The sequence below is a fragment of the Mastomys coucha genome, unplaced genomic scaffold (assembly GCF_008632895.1).
Source record: "Mastomys coucha isolate ucsf_1 unplaced genomic scaffold, UCSF_Mcou_1 pScaffold4, whole genome shotgun sequence".
Lineage (NCBI taxonomy): Eukaryota > Metazoa > Chordata > Mammalia > Rodentia > Muridae > Mastomys > Mastomys coucha.
Genome location: NW_022196910.1, coordinates 14,471,286 through 14,487,713, shown reverse-complemented (window position 1 = coordinate 14,487,713; position 16,428 = coordinate 14,471,286). Strand labels below are relative to the sequence as shown.

At 43.7% G+C, this 16,428-nt stretch overlaps 2 protein-coding genes across 2 annotated transcripts in view; one reads left to right on the top strand and one right to left on the bottom strand.

Moving 5' to 3' along the window:
* The window catches only part of Stab2 (stabilin 2), a 182,348-nt gene that overhangs the window by 98,662 nt on the left and 67,258 nt on the right, over positions 1–16,428 (top strand). The window contains exons 32-34 of the mRNA XM_031350149.1: positions 10,548–10,646; positions 10,734–10,841; positions 12,719–12,850. Coding sequence (XP_031206009.1) covers positions 10,548–10,646; positions 10,734–10,841; positions 12,719–12,850 — 339 coding nt within the window. The remainder of the gene's footprint in view (positions 1–10,547; positions 10,647–10,733; positions 10,842–12,718; positions 12,851–16,428) is intronic.
* On the bottom strand, positions 2,721–9,317 carry LOC116076387 (activity-dependent neuroprotector homeobox protein 2-like). The gene is made up of 2 exons (XM_031350150.1): positions 9,228–9,317; positions 2,721–8,199 (listed from the first exon to the last, which is right to left on the bottom strand). The coding sequence occupies exon 2, from the start codon at positions 8,179–8,181 to the stop codon at positions 4,729–4,731; it is 3,453 nt and encodes a 1,150-aa protein (XP_031206010.1). The 5' UTR covers positions 8,182–8,199; positions 9,228–9,317; the 3' UTR covers positions 2,721–4,728.

Here is a 16,428-nt window from a genome sequence, read left to right as displayed (position 1 = left end):
CTATACTGCGACCCTTTAGTGACTATATCCTAGAGGCATGTGGCTGCATCTCTCTGTGTCCCTCATGAGAACCAGCACCTTGCTCTATGTATAATTGGAATTTGTGAAGATCCATTAGGTTCCAGAACTATGCCAAGTATCAAGCCCCATCTGGTATCCCTTTTGTTTTTTATAACACTAAAATGTTGAGTGCCATATTGTCCTTGAGTTAAAGATGAGACAACACTCCAAGATAAAGTAATTGTGTTAAGGAAAAATTTTTGTGAACGTGCAAAGTTCATGATTGTTCTCTTCTTAGCTCTTGGATTGTGCTACTCTCTCAAGAATTCCTCTTGTCAACTGGCATCATGCCACCTTTGTTAGTACTACTATGCATGGTTGTGTAGGCTATGTGCTACATAAAGGTACAGCCAACAGGTGAGTGGAGGTGAAGTCCAGCCCACAGTGCTTTGCTTGCTTTATACCCATCTGGAGTTAAAAACTCCTTAAGAAGGGGTAGCTTTCTAAAAGTCTGGCCTTCGTAAGTGTATATTGTTGCAACATGAACATAAAGCCATCAAGGTCTAGCAGACCATCTCACAGCTCTCAAAACTGTTATGCCTATCTAATCCACAGTCTCCCACTCCATCACACTTCGACTCTGTTATACTACTAAGGAAGTTGTAGAGAGACAGAAGGCTAAAAGAAAGAGAGGCTAGGTCTGGTTTTAGGTGGTGTCTTAGTTAGGGTTTCTATTGCTGCAACGAAACACCATGATCAAAAAGCAACTTGAGGAGGAAAGGGTTTACTTGGCTTAGGCTTCCATGTCACTGGTCATCATCAAAGGAAGTTGAGAACAGTAACTTACTGTTGGGTAAGGGCCGGAATCTAGAGGCAGAAGCTGATACAGAAGCCCTGGAGGCATGCTGCTGACTGACTTTCTTCACACGGCTCCCTCAGCCTGCTTTCTTACAGAACCCAGGACCACCAGTCCAGGGGTGGTACCACCCACAATGGGCAGGGCCCTGCTCCATCAATCACTAGTTAAGAAAATTCGGGGGCTGGAGAGATGGCTCAGTGGGTAAGAGCACTGACTGCTCTACCAGAAGTCCTGAGTTCAATTCCCAGCAACCACATGTTGGCCCACAACCATCTGTATTGGGATCTGATGCCCTCTTCTGGTGTGTCTGAAGACAGCTACAGTGTACTCATATACATAAAATAAATAAATATTGCCAGGCAGTGGTGGTGCACGCCCTTAATGCCAGCACTTGGGAGGCAGAGGCAAGTGGATTTCTGAGTTTGAGGCCAGCCTGATCTACAGAGTGAGCTCCAGGACAGCCAGCGCTACACAGAGAAACCCTGTCTCAAAAAACCAAAAAGAAAAAAAAAAGAAGGAAAGAAAAAGAAAAGAAAAGAAAATGCCCTACAGGCCTAGCTCCAACCTGATCTTATGGAGGCATGTCCTTAATTGAGATTCCCTCCTATCAGATGACTTTAGTTTGTCAAGTTGACATAGAACTATGCAGCATAGGAAGGACCATGTTTATTCATGGCCATCTTGTCACCCATTTGTATGAATGCCAAAATCCTTCATACGATGAGATACAGACCCTTACAAGGGTAGAAACTACTACATCATAGTCCCTTAACTCTGGAGCTGCTTGGTTTGGCCACAAGGAAAACTAGAAAGTATAATCTTTTAGCAGGAAACTCTCATCCCTAATTCTAAGAGGATATAAAAATGTAGGGCAGGGTCATTATAGCTGTTTTTTGCTGAGGAGGATCTTTGTCAGAGGAGATACTTCTGGGTCCATTGAAGAGGGAGTCTTCAGGTCACATAGTATTAACTTAATGGGCTGCAATCGATCATGCAATTGCTGTCAGCATTCTTGAAAAGACTTGAAAAATAATTATTGTTAAAAGTAAAGTCATAGGGCTGGAGATGGCTCAGGGGTTAAGAGTACTGACTGCTCTTCCAAAGGTCCTGAGTTCAAATCCCAGAAACCACATGGTGGCTCACAACCATCCATAATGAGATCTGACTCCCTCTTCTGGTGTGTCTGAAGACAGCTACAGTGTATTTACTTATAATAAATAAATCTTTTTTTAAAAAAAGTAAAATCATGTGATTTTCTAGGAAGGTTGAGGGATAGGGCGAAACAGTGGGTTGGTGAGAGGAAGTAAACATAGAGTTGATTTAGGGTGACAGTGACTAATCACATTGCCAGGACTGCTGTACAGAAATGAGCTAGTAGTAGCAGGGAGCTACAGAGCATCAAATGAAGGGACTTGAGAAATAGCGGGCTAATGTAAAGAACTGTATCCAGCCTGGGGTGAAAGAGATGAAGGTCCCCTTTAGCCATTTTCTTCACTACATCTAAAAGGTCTACTGCAGATATATCAGGAACAAATGTAGCTGTTGTAGGGTAAGAACTATTAGGAGAGCTTATGTGGAACATTTTATTTGGGTATAGGGTGAAGTTCAGTAAGTAAAATATTTAAAAGACAGGAAAAAAACCTAAGAGGATAATAAAGAAGAAAGAAGTGATCCAAGGAAGAAAGCTTCCAAAAACTCAAGAATGTTTGTGTTCCCTAATCTAGATGCTGGAAACAATCCTCAAAGAAACCAGATAGCAAATACTAAATTTCTAGGTCTCCTGGTCTCTGTCACTATTCAACTCTGCCTTTATAATACAAAATTGGCCTCAGACAACATGTAAAAGACATATATAAGACTGTGTTCCAAAATAAACTTTATTTTTTGGCAGTGGTATAACAAATTTTAATTCACAATAAACACTCTTAAAATAGGGGAAAAAAAAACAGTAACAAGCTCTCAGAATTGACTAGTGTGTACCAACAGTCAAAGCAGATTCACAAGTGCCTAAAAGTATGTTACAAATATTACAAGCAAATGTTACATTAAAAAAAAATCCACATAGAAACACTGTAATACTTTCTGGAGCCCCACACCCTGGGTACTTCATCTAAAAGGAGACAAACTCCTCCTTTGCACATCAAAGGGCAATGATTCCAAAGCAGATAGGTCATTCTCCTGACAGAGGAACTACCCTTAGGAAGGTGAGCTCATCTTAAACCATGCTAATGAAATAAATGTAATAATTTTTTATACTAGGAACCTAACACAGGATAGTTGAATTAACTATTAATAAACAGGTACTACTCCCTCCCCATGGCAGTTTCTTATTCCAAGATAGGGCAGAAAAAGAAAACCATAATGAGTTTGAAGAAAATAGTGTTTTAAAAGAAAAAAAAGAGAAAAGATTTGTAAGAAATATGATTTTTTTCTATCAAATACTATAAAACTTGTGTTTAGGACTTAATCTCTCTCCCCACTTCAAGTAAAACTTTTATTTACTCAGAGGTCCTATTTCTATTCTAAGAATTTGATAGCCTGAAGCAATGATCCTTTCCTCCTTGGAGCAATAACTCCTTTCCCCTTCCTCCACTTTTTTATGCACCAACTCTTCTCAGACTAGCAGAGGTTCAGACCCCAGCCAATGGGGAAAAGATACAATTACCACCTTCCTCAGGAAAAAAAAAGTATACTTCTGTGTTTCTTCTTCCTGAGCACACCCTCTTGCTGAAAAGTAAATTTGGGGCTTTTTGTTTGTTTGTTTGTTTTCCCAGATGTGTGGGGTAGGGATAGGTGTGGAGGTGAGCAATAATTCCATGCCTAAGCTGGCTGGTCTACAATACTGTACACTATGCTGGTGCTTTACATTGTGTGGAAAACAGAGGGTCTGACATCCACAGAACAGTAATACAGCAACACAGATTCCTTAGTAATGCCTGGAGTACTCATCTGGATACCTGGGCCAGAGGAAATCCAATCTTCCCAACAGTAACACATCTACTAAGTTACTCCAACCATGAAGACAGAGTTCCTGGTCTACCCCTTTCACCTAAGCCTGAAACCTGTACTCTATTTCAAGAAGGATCCACACACAAGGGCAGGAATTTTATACATGAGTCCATGGCTCTTTTTCTTCTAACTTGCTTATGAGCAGTTCAAGTAAGAAAGAACTCTGTGTGTCTTTTCAAAGTTTATTCTAAAGGTGCTTAAAAATTGTCTTATCTTTTAATGGAGAAATGAGTTGTTACTATAAAGTTCACAAGGGAATGCACTCCTGCCCCTTCAACACTTGACTTATAAAATAACACATTATGAGCTACACATCAAACCCTGACTGAGATGGGGATATTTTTAATAATGAGAACATTTAGTTTTTCTATGAGTTGTACTTTTTAAGCTTTCAGGACAAACCTGAAAATATAAATCAAAATTATAATATGGTAGTCAAATACTAACAGAAGCTAATATTCAAAAATGTGTTCTTAGAAAGCCGCATACACAGCAGTATATACCCTCTTCTCTAAACCCTGCTGTGTCCTTGGCTGCTGCCTCTAATGCTCCAAAACAACGTTCTTACTTTCAACTAATCATTTACAAACAAGCAACAATTTCCTAAAATGAAAAGACAAGTATTTGTAGACTTCAGGTTTTATCATTTGGAAGTTACTAGTTATAAGGAATATATGGGATACTAAAACTTAATTCACATGGTAGGTGTGGAGGCCACTTAGGAATAACAGCTAAGAGACTGAACTACAGGAACTAGTACATTTGGAGTAACATTTACTTCTTAACCTAAGTATTCCTGAGCACCCACAACACAGAGCAAAGGAGGGTACCAAAGTCAGCATAAACTACTGCCTAGGACTTTAAACTGAGTTTTGTGGTTCAAAGTTCAGTTTGTGTTTAACATTTTTAAGTTCAGACATATCAAAACCTAGAAGTACTGAGGGTCTGTGGACTTCTATTGCTTTCAAGCAGATATATCTTCTTGTTCCAAAAAACAAAGCCACATTAATTTTTTCCATCTTCAAGAATAAAGACAGCAGTTCTACTTCATTTCTGGTAGGATATGGTTTCTTATGGAAATAATCTTTAAGAAACTGCTTCTTTTTCTCATGGTAGTCTTTGTATTTTTGGGTATCTAATGCTAGGATCTGGAGTAAATCATCATTGACCACTAGTCCTTGAGTTGTGCTTTCATTCCTTTGTTTCTTCAAAGGCACAGCACTAGTCCCTTCTTCTGGACCTGCTGCCTTACCCTTTAGTACATGCAAGGAATCTTTCCCATCCCTCCTATGGTCTTCTGCCCCCAAATGGCCATCTGGCCACTTTCTTTTTACAGGACAGGTAGAATCAGGAATCTTTTCCCCATTAACAAATTGTTGTTCACTGCTCTCAACAAAGCTGGACTGAACTTGCCGGTCTGATCTGTTGCCTTTAGTAGCATATTTACAATTCAGCAAATGGAACGAGATGGCTGCCATAGTCAAGTTTCCAGGATAGACTCTGCAACAATGGACACACCTGAAGGCAGGAGAACTGAGCACTGTATAGGCCACTGGCATAATATGGTGTCTATCCTTTAAATGTAACATATAGGCATCAGCTATCACGAATGTGCTCAAACAGAGGGGACAGGTCAGCTCTTGTTCACTGAGCTTAGGTACAGCCTCAACCTGAGGCCTCAACTTAACATACAAGGGCACCAGTGATGTGGAATATATGCCTGAAAGGATAGCCAGGCAGATCTCCTGTTCTCCAATCTTCTCTTTTGGCAGACTAATGATGAAATCAAGATGGGGGAACAACAGGTTGCCATTAGCGTCCAGGCTTAATTGGGAGCCCCTGTTACTATAATTCAAAGACAGCTTCTTTCTCCCAAGGTGTTTAATTTTGCTGTGCTCCAAAAGATCCTGAATGTTGTGGAAAGTACATGGGCAAAACAGGCACTCTATGCCATGTTTAAGTAAATGGTACATTAATTCCTCCTTTGAGATCAAGCATTTGCAGGAGAGGCAACGCATGGCCTTCTCTCTTGTCCATTTGAGAAATGGTGCACACACTGGCAGCTTTACTGGTTCAAGTTTCTCACTGGAGATAAACTCACTTAGTTTGTGAGCCACTTCCATGTGAGCCTGGTAGACATTAGATGGAAAGAACACCTTGCAAACTGGGCAGATTTTCCACTGGTTGGTCTGTCTGACCTCAGGTGAAGAGACCTGAACAAATATATTCTGGTCTGCAGTGCTTACCAGCCCCCTGGAGGAGGACAAATTAGGTAGAGCACTGGACATCTGTGTACCCACACTAGGGGATAGGAATTTGTTGGGCACTTGGGATGGAGTGATAGTCATAAGGCTAACACCCTGAGGAATAGGCAGAGTGACAGGAATGGGGTCCAGCATGTAAATGGGCTTGCCATTAACCTGTGTTCCTGTCGGAAGGAGCTTCCTAAAACTAGAGCCTGACTTGAGGAACATGGCATTCTGTGAAGTTCCAGCTCTCACTGACTGGCTCACTGGATGGATATTGGAGCCAACAGACTGACTGAGCTGAAGCACACTGGGTCTAACTGGTGGACCTGCAGGAAGGCCTCCTGATATAACAGGCTGACCAAGCAGAGGAATATGAGAGCTCACACCCTGGTTTATAGAGACATCTGAGACCACCAGTTGTTTGGGGGACAGCAACCCAGATGATGCCAATGGATTTGTGGGGAGAACTCTAAAGGACACTGTCTGACAAGAGGGGAGAACCTGTGATGAGACTGTCTGACCTACATGGAGAACCCTGGACTGAACTGTTTGGCCAGTGGGAAGAACCCTAGAAGCAGCTGTCTGGGCAGGAATCACAGAAGTGGGGGTCATCTGACCTTCAGGGAGAACTGCCAATGAGACCATCTGACCCACAGAAATAGTTCCAGATGATGTGGTCTGCAGAATCCTATTACTGACAGAAAGACTAGAAGAAGGGGTACCTGGCCTGGTCAGTCTGCTTGTGGGCTCCACTGGCCTGCTAGTAAGCCCCACTGATCTGACTGGAGGACCCACAGGTAGACTTGTAGACCCTATGGGCTGTGTTAAGGGTAAAATCCCAGGTTGGATGGCTTGATTGCTCATTCCAACAGACTTATTCACAAGCCCAAGTGGCTGGCTCACAAGTAGTGCCGGAGGGTCTACAGGCTTATTAAGTGAAGCCCTACCTGAGAAAATGACAGTTGAGGGAACTGAAGGCTGCAGTGTGAGGCTGGTTTGGCAAACAGGTAAAGGCCTGGAGACAAAAGTCACATGGGATTGAGTAGTATCAGACAGAGAATGAGTGAGGCTCCAAGAAGAGCCTGGGACCCCCATCCATGACTGTACATTCGCAGAACTCACAGGTTGGGCCAAAGTCACTGGCTGTACCATGGCTGGACTTGGAGTGTTCTGTGGCAAGGCAAGATGGGACCAAGGTGGCTTTGCTGAAGCAGTTGTGTGTGGAGCACTGCTGTTTGGTGGTCTGGACAAGCCTGCCTGTGGCTTTGGAGCAAAAGCCACTTGCTTCAGAAACCCAGTCCTCTTGTTGTGTTCTGAAATCACAGACCTCAACTTATTCTCCAAATTCTTATGTACGTCTGATGTTAAAATATGGGATATGAGCTCTTCCTGGCTACTCACAGTGGTACTACACTTTTTACAATAGAATCTTTCAGGTGGTAGAGTGTTTGCCCCAGAAAGAGTAGCAGCTGTTGACTGCTGCTGGTCTTTAGTTTGAAGGCCAATGTAGGCATTAAGTAAAGAATGGAAATGGGTGATCAGCACATGCTTCTTCATGCTACAGAAGGAAGTGTTGGAAAAGTTACATTTTAAACAAGTGAAATGTTTTATATAACCCTTCAATGACTTCCCATTGCCCAGAACTTTCTCTTTGGGGTTGGGAACTTTCCCAGCAGGCTCATGGAACAACCAGAAGTGTCTGCTCACCACATCAGGCCGAGAAGCAAATGAGCAATCTGGACACTGGATCTGCAGCTCTTGGTCCACCTCATCTTCATGACAATGATGCAAATGATTTTTGAGAGAAGCAAGCACATTCGCTGAGTATGTGCAGAGGCTACAGCAGTATGGCTTGGTTCGGTATCTCACCTTCTTTCTGACAAGTTCCCTTGAAGCAATATCTGGCCAAGATGTATTATAAAAGTATCTGTCACTTGGGCCAAAGTCTTTAAGGTCCTTCATCAGTTCTTTGCAGTCGGCAAGTCCAATATTCAGAAGAACTCTCTTCACCCACGGCCGCATAGTTCTGATGTGATCCAGATTTTCCACGGGAACTTGAAACATTTTTTGAAATGTTCTTCCCTGCAATAAGGAAGCCTCTGCCTCAATGACACAGTTCTCAGCCATAGGAAGCTAGCCTGTACCTGCCTCCTACAACCTCCCTCACCATGCCCTCAACCCTTCCCAGGGCCTCCTGTCACATACTGACTGACTGCCTTGTGCCACATCCCTTTCCCCTGCCTCCAGTCACACTCAGGCCTCTTCACACCCAAGTCCTTCCCTGGCCGAAAGTCACACGCAGGCATCCTCGAGCCATAGCCCTTTCCTCGGCCTTCAGTCACACACCGACTACCCTAGTCTTTCCTAGGCCTCTGGTCATGCATGGGCGTCCTCACACCACAGTCCTCCAGCCTCCAGTCACTTGCCTCCTTGCACCCTAGTCTTTCCCTGGCCTCCAATCAGGCACGGGCCTCCTCATACCTCAGCCCTTCCCCTGCCTCCAGTCCCACAGTGACTGCCTCGCATTTCAGCCTTTCCAGGGAGCCTCCAGTAACACACAGACCTCACGCCCTAATATTTCTCCAGCCTTCCGCTCACACACCGACTGACCACCTAGCACACACCTCAGCCCTTCCCAGGCATCCAACCACACACTGGCGGCTTGCACCTCAGCCCTTCCTGGGTCTCGCACCACAGCCCTTCCTGGCTGTGGCCTCCAATCACGCACGGCCCTCAAACCACAGTCCTCAAACACGGGCCTCTCGCCACCGCCCTTCCCCGGCCTCCAGTCACACACACACACACACACAGGCCTCACAGCGCCACAGTCCTTCCCGGCCCCCGAGTCACACACACACAGGCCTCGTGCCACAGCCCTTCCCCGGCCTCCTCACGCCACAGCCCTTCCCCGGCCTCCTCGCGCCACAGCCCTTCCCCGGCCTCCTCGCGCCACAGCCTTTCCCCTGCCTCCTCGAGCCACAGTCCTTCCCCGCCCTCCTCGTGCCACAGCCCTTCCCAGCCCCCAAGTCACACACACACAGGCCTCGCGCCACAGCCCTCACACACTGACTACTTCACACCCTGAGCCCCTAAACCTTCACTTCACTTACACCGGGAGGCCCTCAAGCCTCTCTTCAGCTTGCTAGTCTGAGCTGCTCACCACAGGTCTGCCTTCCAGCACTGGCAGGTGCGAGAAGATGGCGACCAGCTATTATAGGAAGTGACGTTGCCTCATTTGCATACTCACATTCAGGCAGCCAATGGGCTTGAGGGAGGGTCCTCCTGGGCTTCAACTCTTCCTTTTCCGCCCTCCAGGCGTCCATGGCCCTTGCCCGGGGAGTTGGTTTACCTTGATACTAGGTGTCTGTGTTGTGCCACCTCCTGCCATATGCTTAGCTCTTCAAGGGCAAGACCCGGACCTCAAACAGATCAGTGTCTCCACATCCTGAGTCATACTAGGCACCCAATAAATGTCAATTCAAGACTGAATGAGGAAAGAAAGAAAATGTTACAGCGCAGAGGGTTTCCGTTTGACAAAGTTCTAGAACGAGAAGATAGAACTAGTTAGCTTGGCCAGAGGGTTAGCCATACCAGGCTATGTGCACCAGATAGATGTCGGTAAGAATGCAAAGGGACTGGTTGGGAGATGGGGGGTGAAAGGCAGTGGATACGCTTCTGTTAACTCTTTACGATGGAATATAATTTATAGCAATGGAGACTAAAAAGTCAGATGAAATGTGGTAACACATGCCTTAATCCCAGAAGCTAAATCAGGAGGACCACAGAAAGTTTAAAGTCAGCCTGGACTACATGGCAAGATCCTGTTTCAAATGTGGGAGAAATAAAAAGGAGGGGATCAAATAGCTGGGGGGGGGATATATCAGCAGTCCCTCCCTCCCTCCTTCTTCTTCCTCTCTCTCTCTCTCTCTCTCTCTCTCTCTCTCTCTCTCTCTCTCTCTCTCTCTCTCTCTCTCTCACACACACACACATACACACGGGTTGGGGTGGGGGGACAGGGGTGATACCTAACTATTCATGTTTAAATTCCCTGTCTTTTTATTTTCATCAAGCAAAACATTTTTTACAGGAAAATTCAGGTCACTAGCTTATAGTAGACTTAAAGTTCTCAGGATAAGAAGCAAAGAATTAACTGGATAATGAAAGTTAGAAGGGATTCCTTAATGGGATCTTTTGTAAGGATGAAATTTTCTCTAAATGGAGAACGAATTAAGGGGAAGACTTAAAATTGAACTAACATTTCTCAGTTTCTCCTAGACTTTGAGTCCTGGAATAACTTGTTCTATAAATAATCAAAATGTTTTCAGATTTTTTTTAACTGCCTGAAGAAGCCAACAGGACTTCCATAGTTACTAGTGAACAGCAATGGTACCAAAATTTCCTAAATAGAGTTTTGGGGTTTCTTTTGCCAGGTACTGGTCCCCCAAAGAGGTTTAACTGGCTCCTTACCAGGTCTACTCACCCGTCTGGAGCAGATGCCTGACTATTCCATCTTCCGAGGCTACATCATTGTAAGTACCATGATCTCTGCATAACCATCTTGTCAAGTTGTCTGGAAACTGGAATGCCTCACTGGCTGTCCTGTCTTTGCTTTGCAGCAATACAATCTGGCAAGTGCAATCGAGGCTGCAGATGCTTATACTGTGTTTGTGCCAAACAATGAAGCCATTGAAAACTATATCAAGGAGAAGAAAGCCACCTCTCTAGTAAGTGTCAATCCCAGCAGTCAACATTTTCTCTCTAAGATTCATTTTAGGCTGGGCAGTGGGCACACACCTTTAATCCCAGCACTCGGGAGACAGAGGCAGGCAGATCTCTGTGAGTTTGAGGCCAGCCTGATCTACAGAGCTAGTTTCCAGACAGCCAGAGCTATGCAGAGAAACCTTGTTTCAAAAAAACAGAAAAAAAAATGCTTAATGGTGTGGGAGGGGGTGCATGTGTGTATGCACACTTGCATGCGTGCGTGCGTGCGTGCGTGCGTGTGTGTGTGTGTGTGTGTGTGTGTGTGTGTGTGTATGTATGTGTTTGTGTGTATGTGTATGCATGAGTACAGAGGCCCACAGAGGCCAGAGGTGTTATATCCAAAGGTGTTATAACTCCCCTGGAGCTGGAGTTACAGATGGTTGTGAGCTGCCTAATATGGATATTGGGAACTGAACCAGGGTCTTCCTTGAGAGTAGTACCCACAGTTAACTCCTGAGCCAGCTCTCAAGCATCATCAACATTTTCAACCCATCAATCATATACCATTTCATGTTTCTGTCAAAACCTGTTCATCCAGCTCTGCATAATTAATAGTGATACAAGCATGTCACAAACCTTCCCATGTCAACAGCTGCCATGCACACAACACACACACACAGAGAGAGAGAGAGAGAGAGAGAGAGAGAGAGAGAGAAACCTTCTCATGTCAACAGCTGTCGTGCGCGCACACACACACAGAGAGAAACTAAAATATTTAACCAAAAAAAAGTACGCTGAAAACATTTACCTAGTGTTCATTAAAGCATGTGTTCTCTTTTATGTGTAGAAAAATAGCTTTAACATCTCATTAGGGATATAAAATAAAAATCAACTGAAAATACTAATCTGCATATCAAAGAAACATTCATAATTATAGTCCAAACCACTTATGTAGGCAGAAACCACTGTGCATTTGTTTGTAGATTTCTCTACAGTGTCATTTTTTTAAACACCAGGAAAAAAAAATAACCCTTTGCCACTGCAAATATATATATATATTAATTCCACAAGTCTTTGTATCAATATAAAGGACTGCAATTATTTTGGATAGTGTTTTTAAATGCATATTTTTACTTGGGGGTATTTTGTTTTAATAATAGTTAAAATACTTGGAATTATTTTCATATTCTCATCCCTCATATTATTTTCTATTTTATCCAGAAATCTGTAGCTTTATGACACTAACTACTTACAGCTCATCTTATGTTGAATTTTTGAAGCTGAAATATTTGTAATCTTAAATCATTTTTAAAATCTCACCACTTTGATTATGCTGTCTAGATATTCTAGAAATTCATGACTCACCTTATTACCTCACACTTCTGAGCCCTGATGTCTTGCACGTGGATAAGCCACTGCTTTGCAACCCCATGGTTTTGGCACAGTAGAGCGGAGTATAGCCAAGTGGCCAGCTCACTAGTGTAGCCGGCCAGCAGCCACAAATACGAATGGGTTTTCTGGAATGGGGTCAAGGACCTGGAAAGCCATTTTCAGGTACCAGAACCACGCGGAAGGTTCGTAAAAAATTAGCCAAACACAGATGTGTATCAATCAGCCATCTTTCATTCAATACCCTATTGTTACAAGCCAAACCAGGTAACATAGGTAAGGCAAAACCCCTCCCCCAGGTTCATCAGCATCTTGGCCCAATCAGCAACATTTCCTTCAGTCTCTGGAGGTGGGACTTCTGGCGTAACTGGAACTTGGAGAGAGGCATGGCAATTAGCAGGAGATGGACAGAGAGGGGTAGTTATCTGTGGCAAGGGGAGGGCTGAAGAGTTAGAGCTCAGCTGAAGGAGGGTCACACACTTGCTGACTTTTCCTTGTGTGTGTGGTACAGAAGGAAGACGTTGTTCGATACCATGTGGTCCTGGGGGAAAAGCTCCTGAAGAATGACTTGCACAACGGCATGCACCGAGAGACCATGCTGGGGTTCTCCTACCTCCTTGCCTTCTTTCTCCACAATGACCAGGTAACATCTTTAACAAAACTCAAGGACAGGTGTCTCCATTACTATCAACTCTCATCTCTTCTGTATGGACTACTTCTAGTACTTCTAAGCCAATAAGAAAAAATTTTTTTCTGTTGAATCAGAAAGCAGCCGATAAACTACATAGTCAATCTCCCACTCGCTCATCCTGTGATCAGCCTTCAGACAATCAGTGTCTCAGTTAGGGTTTACTGCTGTGAGCAGACACCATGACCAAGGCAACTCTTATAAGGACATCATTTCATTGGGGCTGGCTTACAGGTTCAGAAATTCAGTCCATTATCATCAAGGCAGGAGCATGGCAGCATCCAGGAAGGCATGCATGGTGCAGGCAGAGTTAAGAGCTCAATATCTTTATTCAAAGGCTGCTAGGAGAAGACTAGCTTCCAAGCAGGTAGGATGAGGGTCTTATGCCACACCCACAGTGATACACCTACTCCAACAAAGCCACACCTCCAAATAATGCCACTCCCTGGGCCAAGCATATACAAACCATCACAACCAGTGTAGCCCTACTGACAGTGATATTTGAGTCCTAACAGTAATAAGGACTCTTAAACACTGGTACCACAAACCAACAGACTTCAGTTTCCAAGATGGAAGGGAACCTTGTTTTTCAAAATAACTTTCAGGATGTGGCTCTGTCTTTAGGAAGTCAGGAGTCTGGTGATATGCATGAGGCTCCGCAGTCAAACAACTTAGCATTAATATTGCACAATCACTGGGATACATCAACCACCATACTAGATTACAGTGATTGCCTCACACAATGCCTAACTAGTTAAATGGTTAACATTCCTAAAAGAGATTTCATAATGCTAATTATTATAGCTGTAATATGAAATTCTGCTCATTGTTCAAATGCCATATCTTAAAACTGTATGGAAATTTAATAAGAAACAATATAATTCTAAAATGAATTCTCAGAAGGAAAAATTATTTTAAAATATAATTTAAAAGTCAATAAAGAACCAGGTATCATGTGCCTGTAATCCTAGGATTATGGAGGCCAACATAGGGAGGTTTTCTGTTATGAGGTAAAACACCACACAAAAAGTAACATGGAGAAAAGAAGAGCGGAGTATAGCCACTTTTATTTTACTTTATGCTTTCAGGAAACATTCCATGAGGGAGGGTAAGGCAGGATCTGAAGCAGAGGCCACAGAGGAATGCTGCTTACTGTCTTGCTTCTGGCTTGCTCAGTTTGTTTTCTTATATACCTGAGGACCATCTGCCCTGGGGTGGTACCACCCACAATGTGCTGGGCCCTCCCACATCAATCATCAATCAAGAAAATACCCTACATACATGCCTACAGGCCAAGTATCCTATAGAGGCATTTCTTGATTAAGATTCCACCTTCCAGATGACTCTACCTTATGTCAAACTGATATACAAACTATGCAGCACAGAGACGGAGGAAGAAGAATCACAAGTTTGATGCCATCCTAGGGTAGTCTTGAGTGTTGTGGTTTGAATGAGAATGGCCCCATAGGCTCATATGTTTGGATGCTTGGTCCCCAGTTAGTAGAACTGTTTGGGAAGGATTAGAAAGAGTAGCCTTGTTAGAATAGTATGGCAGTGGGCTTTAAAGTTTTAAAAGCCTACACCAGGCTCAGGCCCAGATATATATATTCTCTCTCTCTCTCTCTCTCTCTCTCTCTCTCTCTCTCTCTCTCTCTCTCTCTCTCTCTCTCTCACACACACACACACACACACACACACACACACACACACACATGCCCGCACGCGTGCCTATGGGTCAGGATATAAGACTCTCAACTTCTGCTCCAATGCCATGCCTTCCTGCTTCCCATCATGATAACCATGGACTAACTCTCTAACACTGTAAGCAAGCTCCCAATTAAATGTTTCCTTTTATAAGAGTTGCTATGGTCATGGTGTCTCTTCGCAAAAGTAGAAAACTAATAAGACAGACATTGACACCAGAAATTGGTATATTGCTGTAATAGGCCTGACCATGCTGTTATTTGGAAGAATATGGAAGACTTTGGAATTTTGGGTAAAAATAATAATAATAATTATGGAATTCCTTACTTGGGGTTTATATGGCCAGCCCCATGAACATGGAAGGCATTAGTTCTTAGGAGATTTGGACTATGGAGATCCAGATCAAGAGGTCTCAGGAGGGAAGCATATTATTAAGGGGTCTATGGACCATTCTTAGGATATTCTGGCAAAGGATGTGGCTGCCTTTTGTCCTAAGAATCTGCCTGAGGCTAAACTGAGGAGTTCTGGATTCAGGTTATTGGCAGAGATTTCAAAACAGCCTAGTATTGACTGTGTCATGGGGTTATTAATGATCATTTTTATGCAGATCTACAATGAAAAGGAATAAATGGGCTGAAGAGAAATTCAAAATGTACAGTTTGAGGAGAAGAAAAAAAAAAACAGTGTGAAATATAATGTAGGAGCCAAGCCCTGTGCTCCAGAAGATAAAAAGTTAAAGAAAGGCCTGATTCCAACTGGATTAAAGACAGTGGTGCTCTCAAGGCAAGACCTCACCCAGCTAAGCTTCTGGCTTGTGAAAAGGAATTAGAGGAAAGCTTAAGCAGCAAAGGAAGCCATCAACAGTGGAAAGCGGATGAGGATGTAAATCATGAAGGCAGGTAGTTCTAGTCTCAGCAAGTGAGCTTGGCAGCTTGGGCCACGTGGTTCTGACCTCATCAAGGTAGTTACAAGAAAGGGGTTTTGGAATCTTCCTCCTTAGTTAAGGAAAGCTGCTGAGGCCAGGCGTGTGGCAGTTGCACCCATCCCTGAGAGAGGCCCAGGTAGATCCCTGCTTGAAGCTGTGAAAGTGAAGTCTGGACTGTGTTGGAAACCCCAAGATGTTGGAGATGCCAGAGATGAGGAGACCTGCTGAGGAAAGCTGCAGAAAGAGTGGGAAGCCAATCCAAGAGAGAAGAGTGTGTTGCAGTCAACATATTCAGAAGGAGTGAGACACTGAGTGAGCTAAGGCAGAAATTAGCATTATCCTGCTGGGGTTCTTTGGTCTTGCTTTGGTCCAGTATTTCCTCACTATGCTACCTTTCCTCCCTTCTGGAGTGGCAATGTATATTCTGAGCCATCGTATGTTGGAAATATGTGATTTGTTTTTTCTTTTATATATATATATATGGTGTTATAGACCCCATATAGATTCCATATAGTTAAGAGATGGCCTTCAGTTTCAGAAGAGACTTTGGACTTTTGACCTTTAAATGGTCTGAAAGACTATACAGACTTTGGAAGTAGGACTGAATGCATTTTGCATTATGATATGGCTGTAGGATTATGGGGGTCAAAGAGAGGAATGTAGTGGTTTGAATCAGAATGCCCTCCATAGGATCATATGTTTGAATGCTTGGTCCCCAGTTAGTGGTACTGTTTGGAAAGGACTAGGAAGTGCGGCCTTGTTGGAGGAGGTGTGTCACTAGAGATGAGCTTTAAGGTTTCAAAAGCCCACCCAAGGCCCAGACTTGCTTGCTCCTCTTCCTCTTCCTCTTCCTCCTCCTCCTCTTCCTCCTCTCTCTCTCTCTCTTTCTCTCTCTCTCTCTCTC

Coding starts and splice junctions, on each gene's coding strand:
- LOC116076387 (XM_031350150.1), bottom strand. CDS start 8,181: ATGTTTCAAGTTCCCGTGGAAAATCTGGATCACATCAGAACTATGCGG.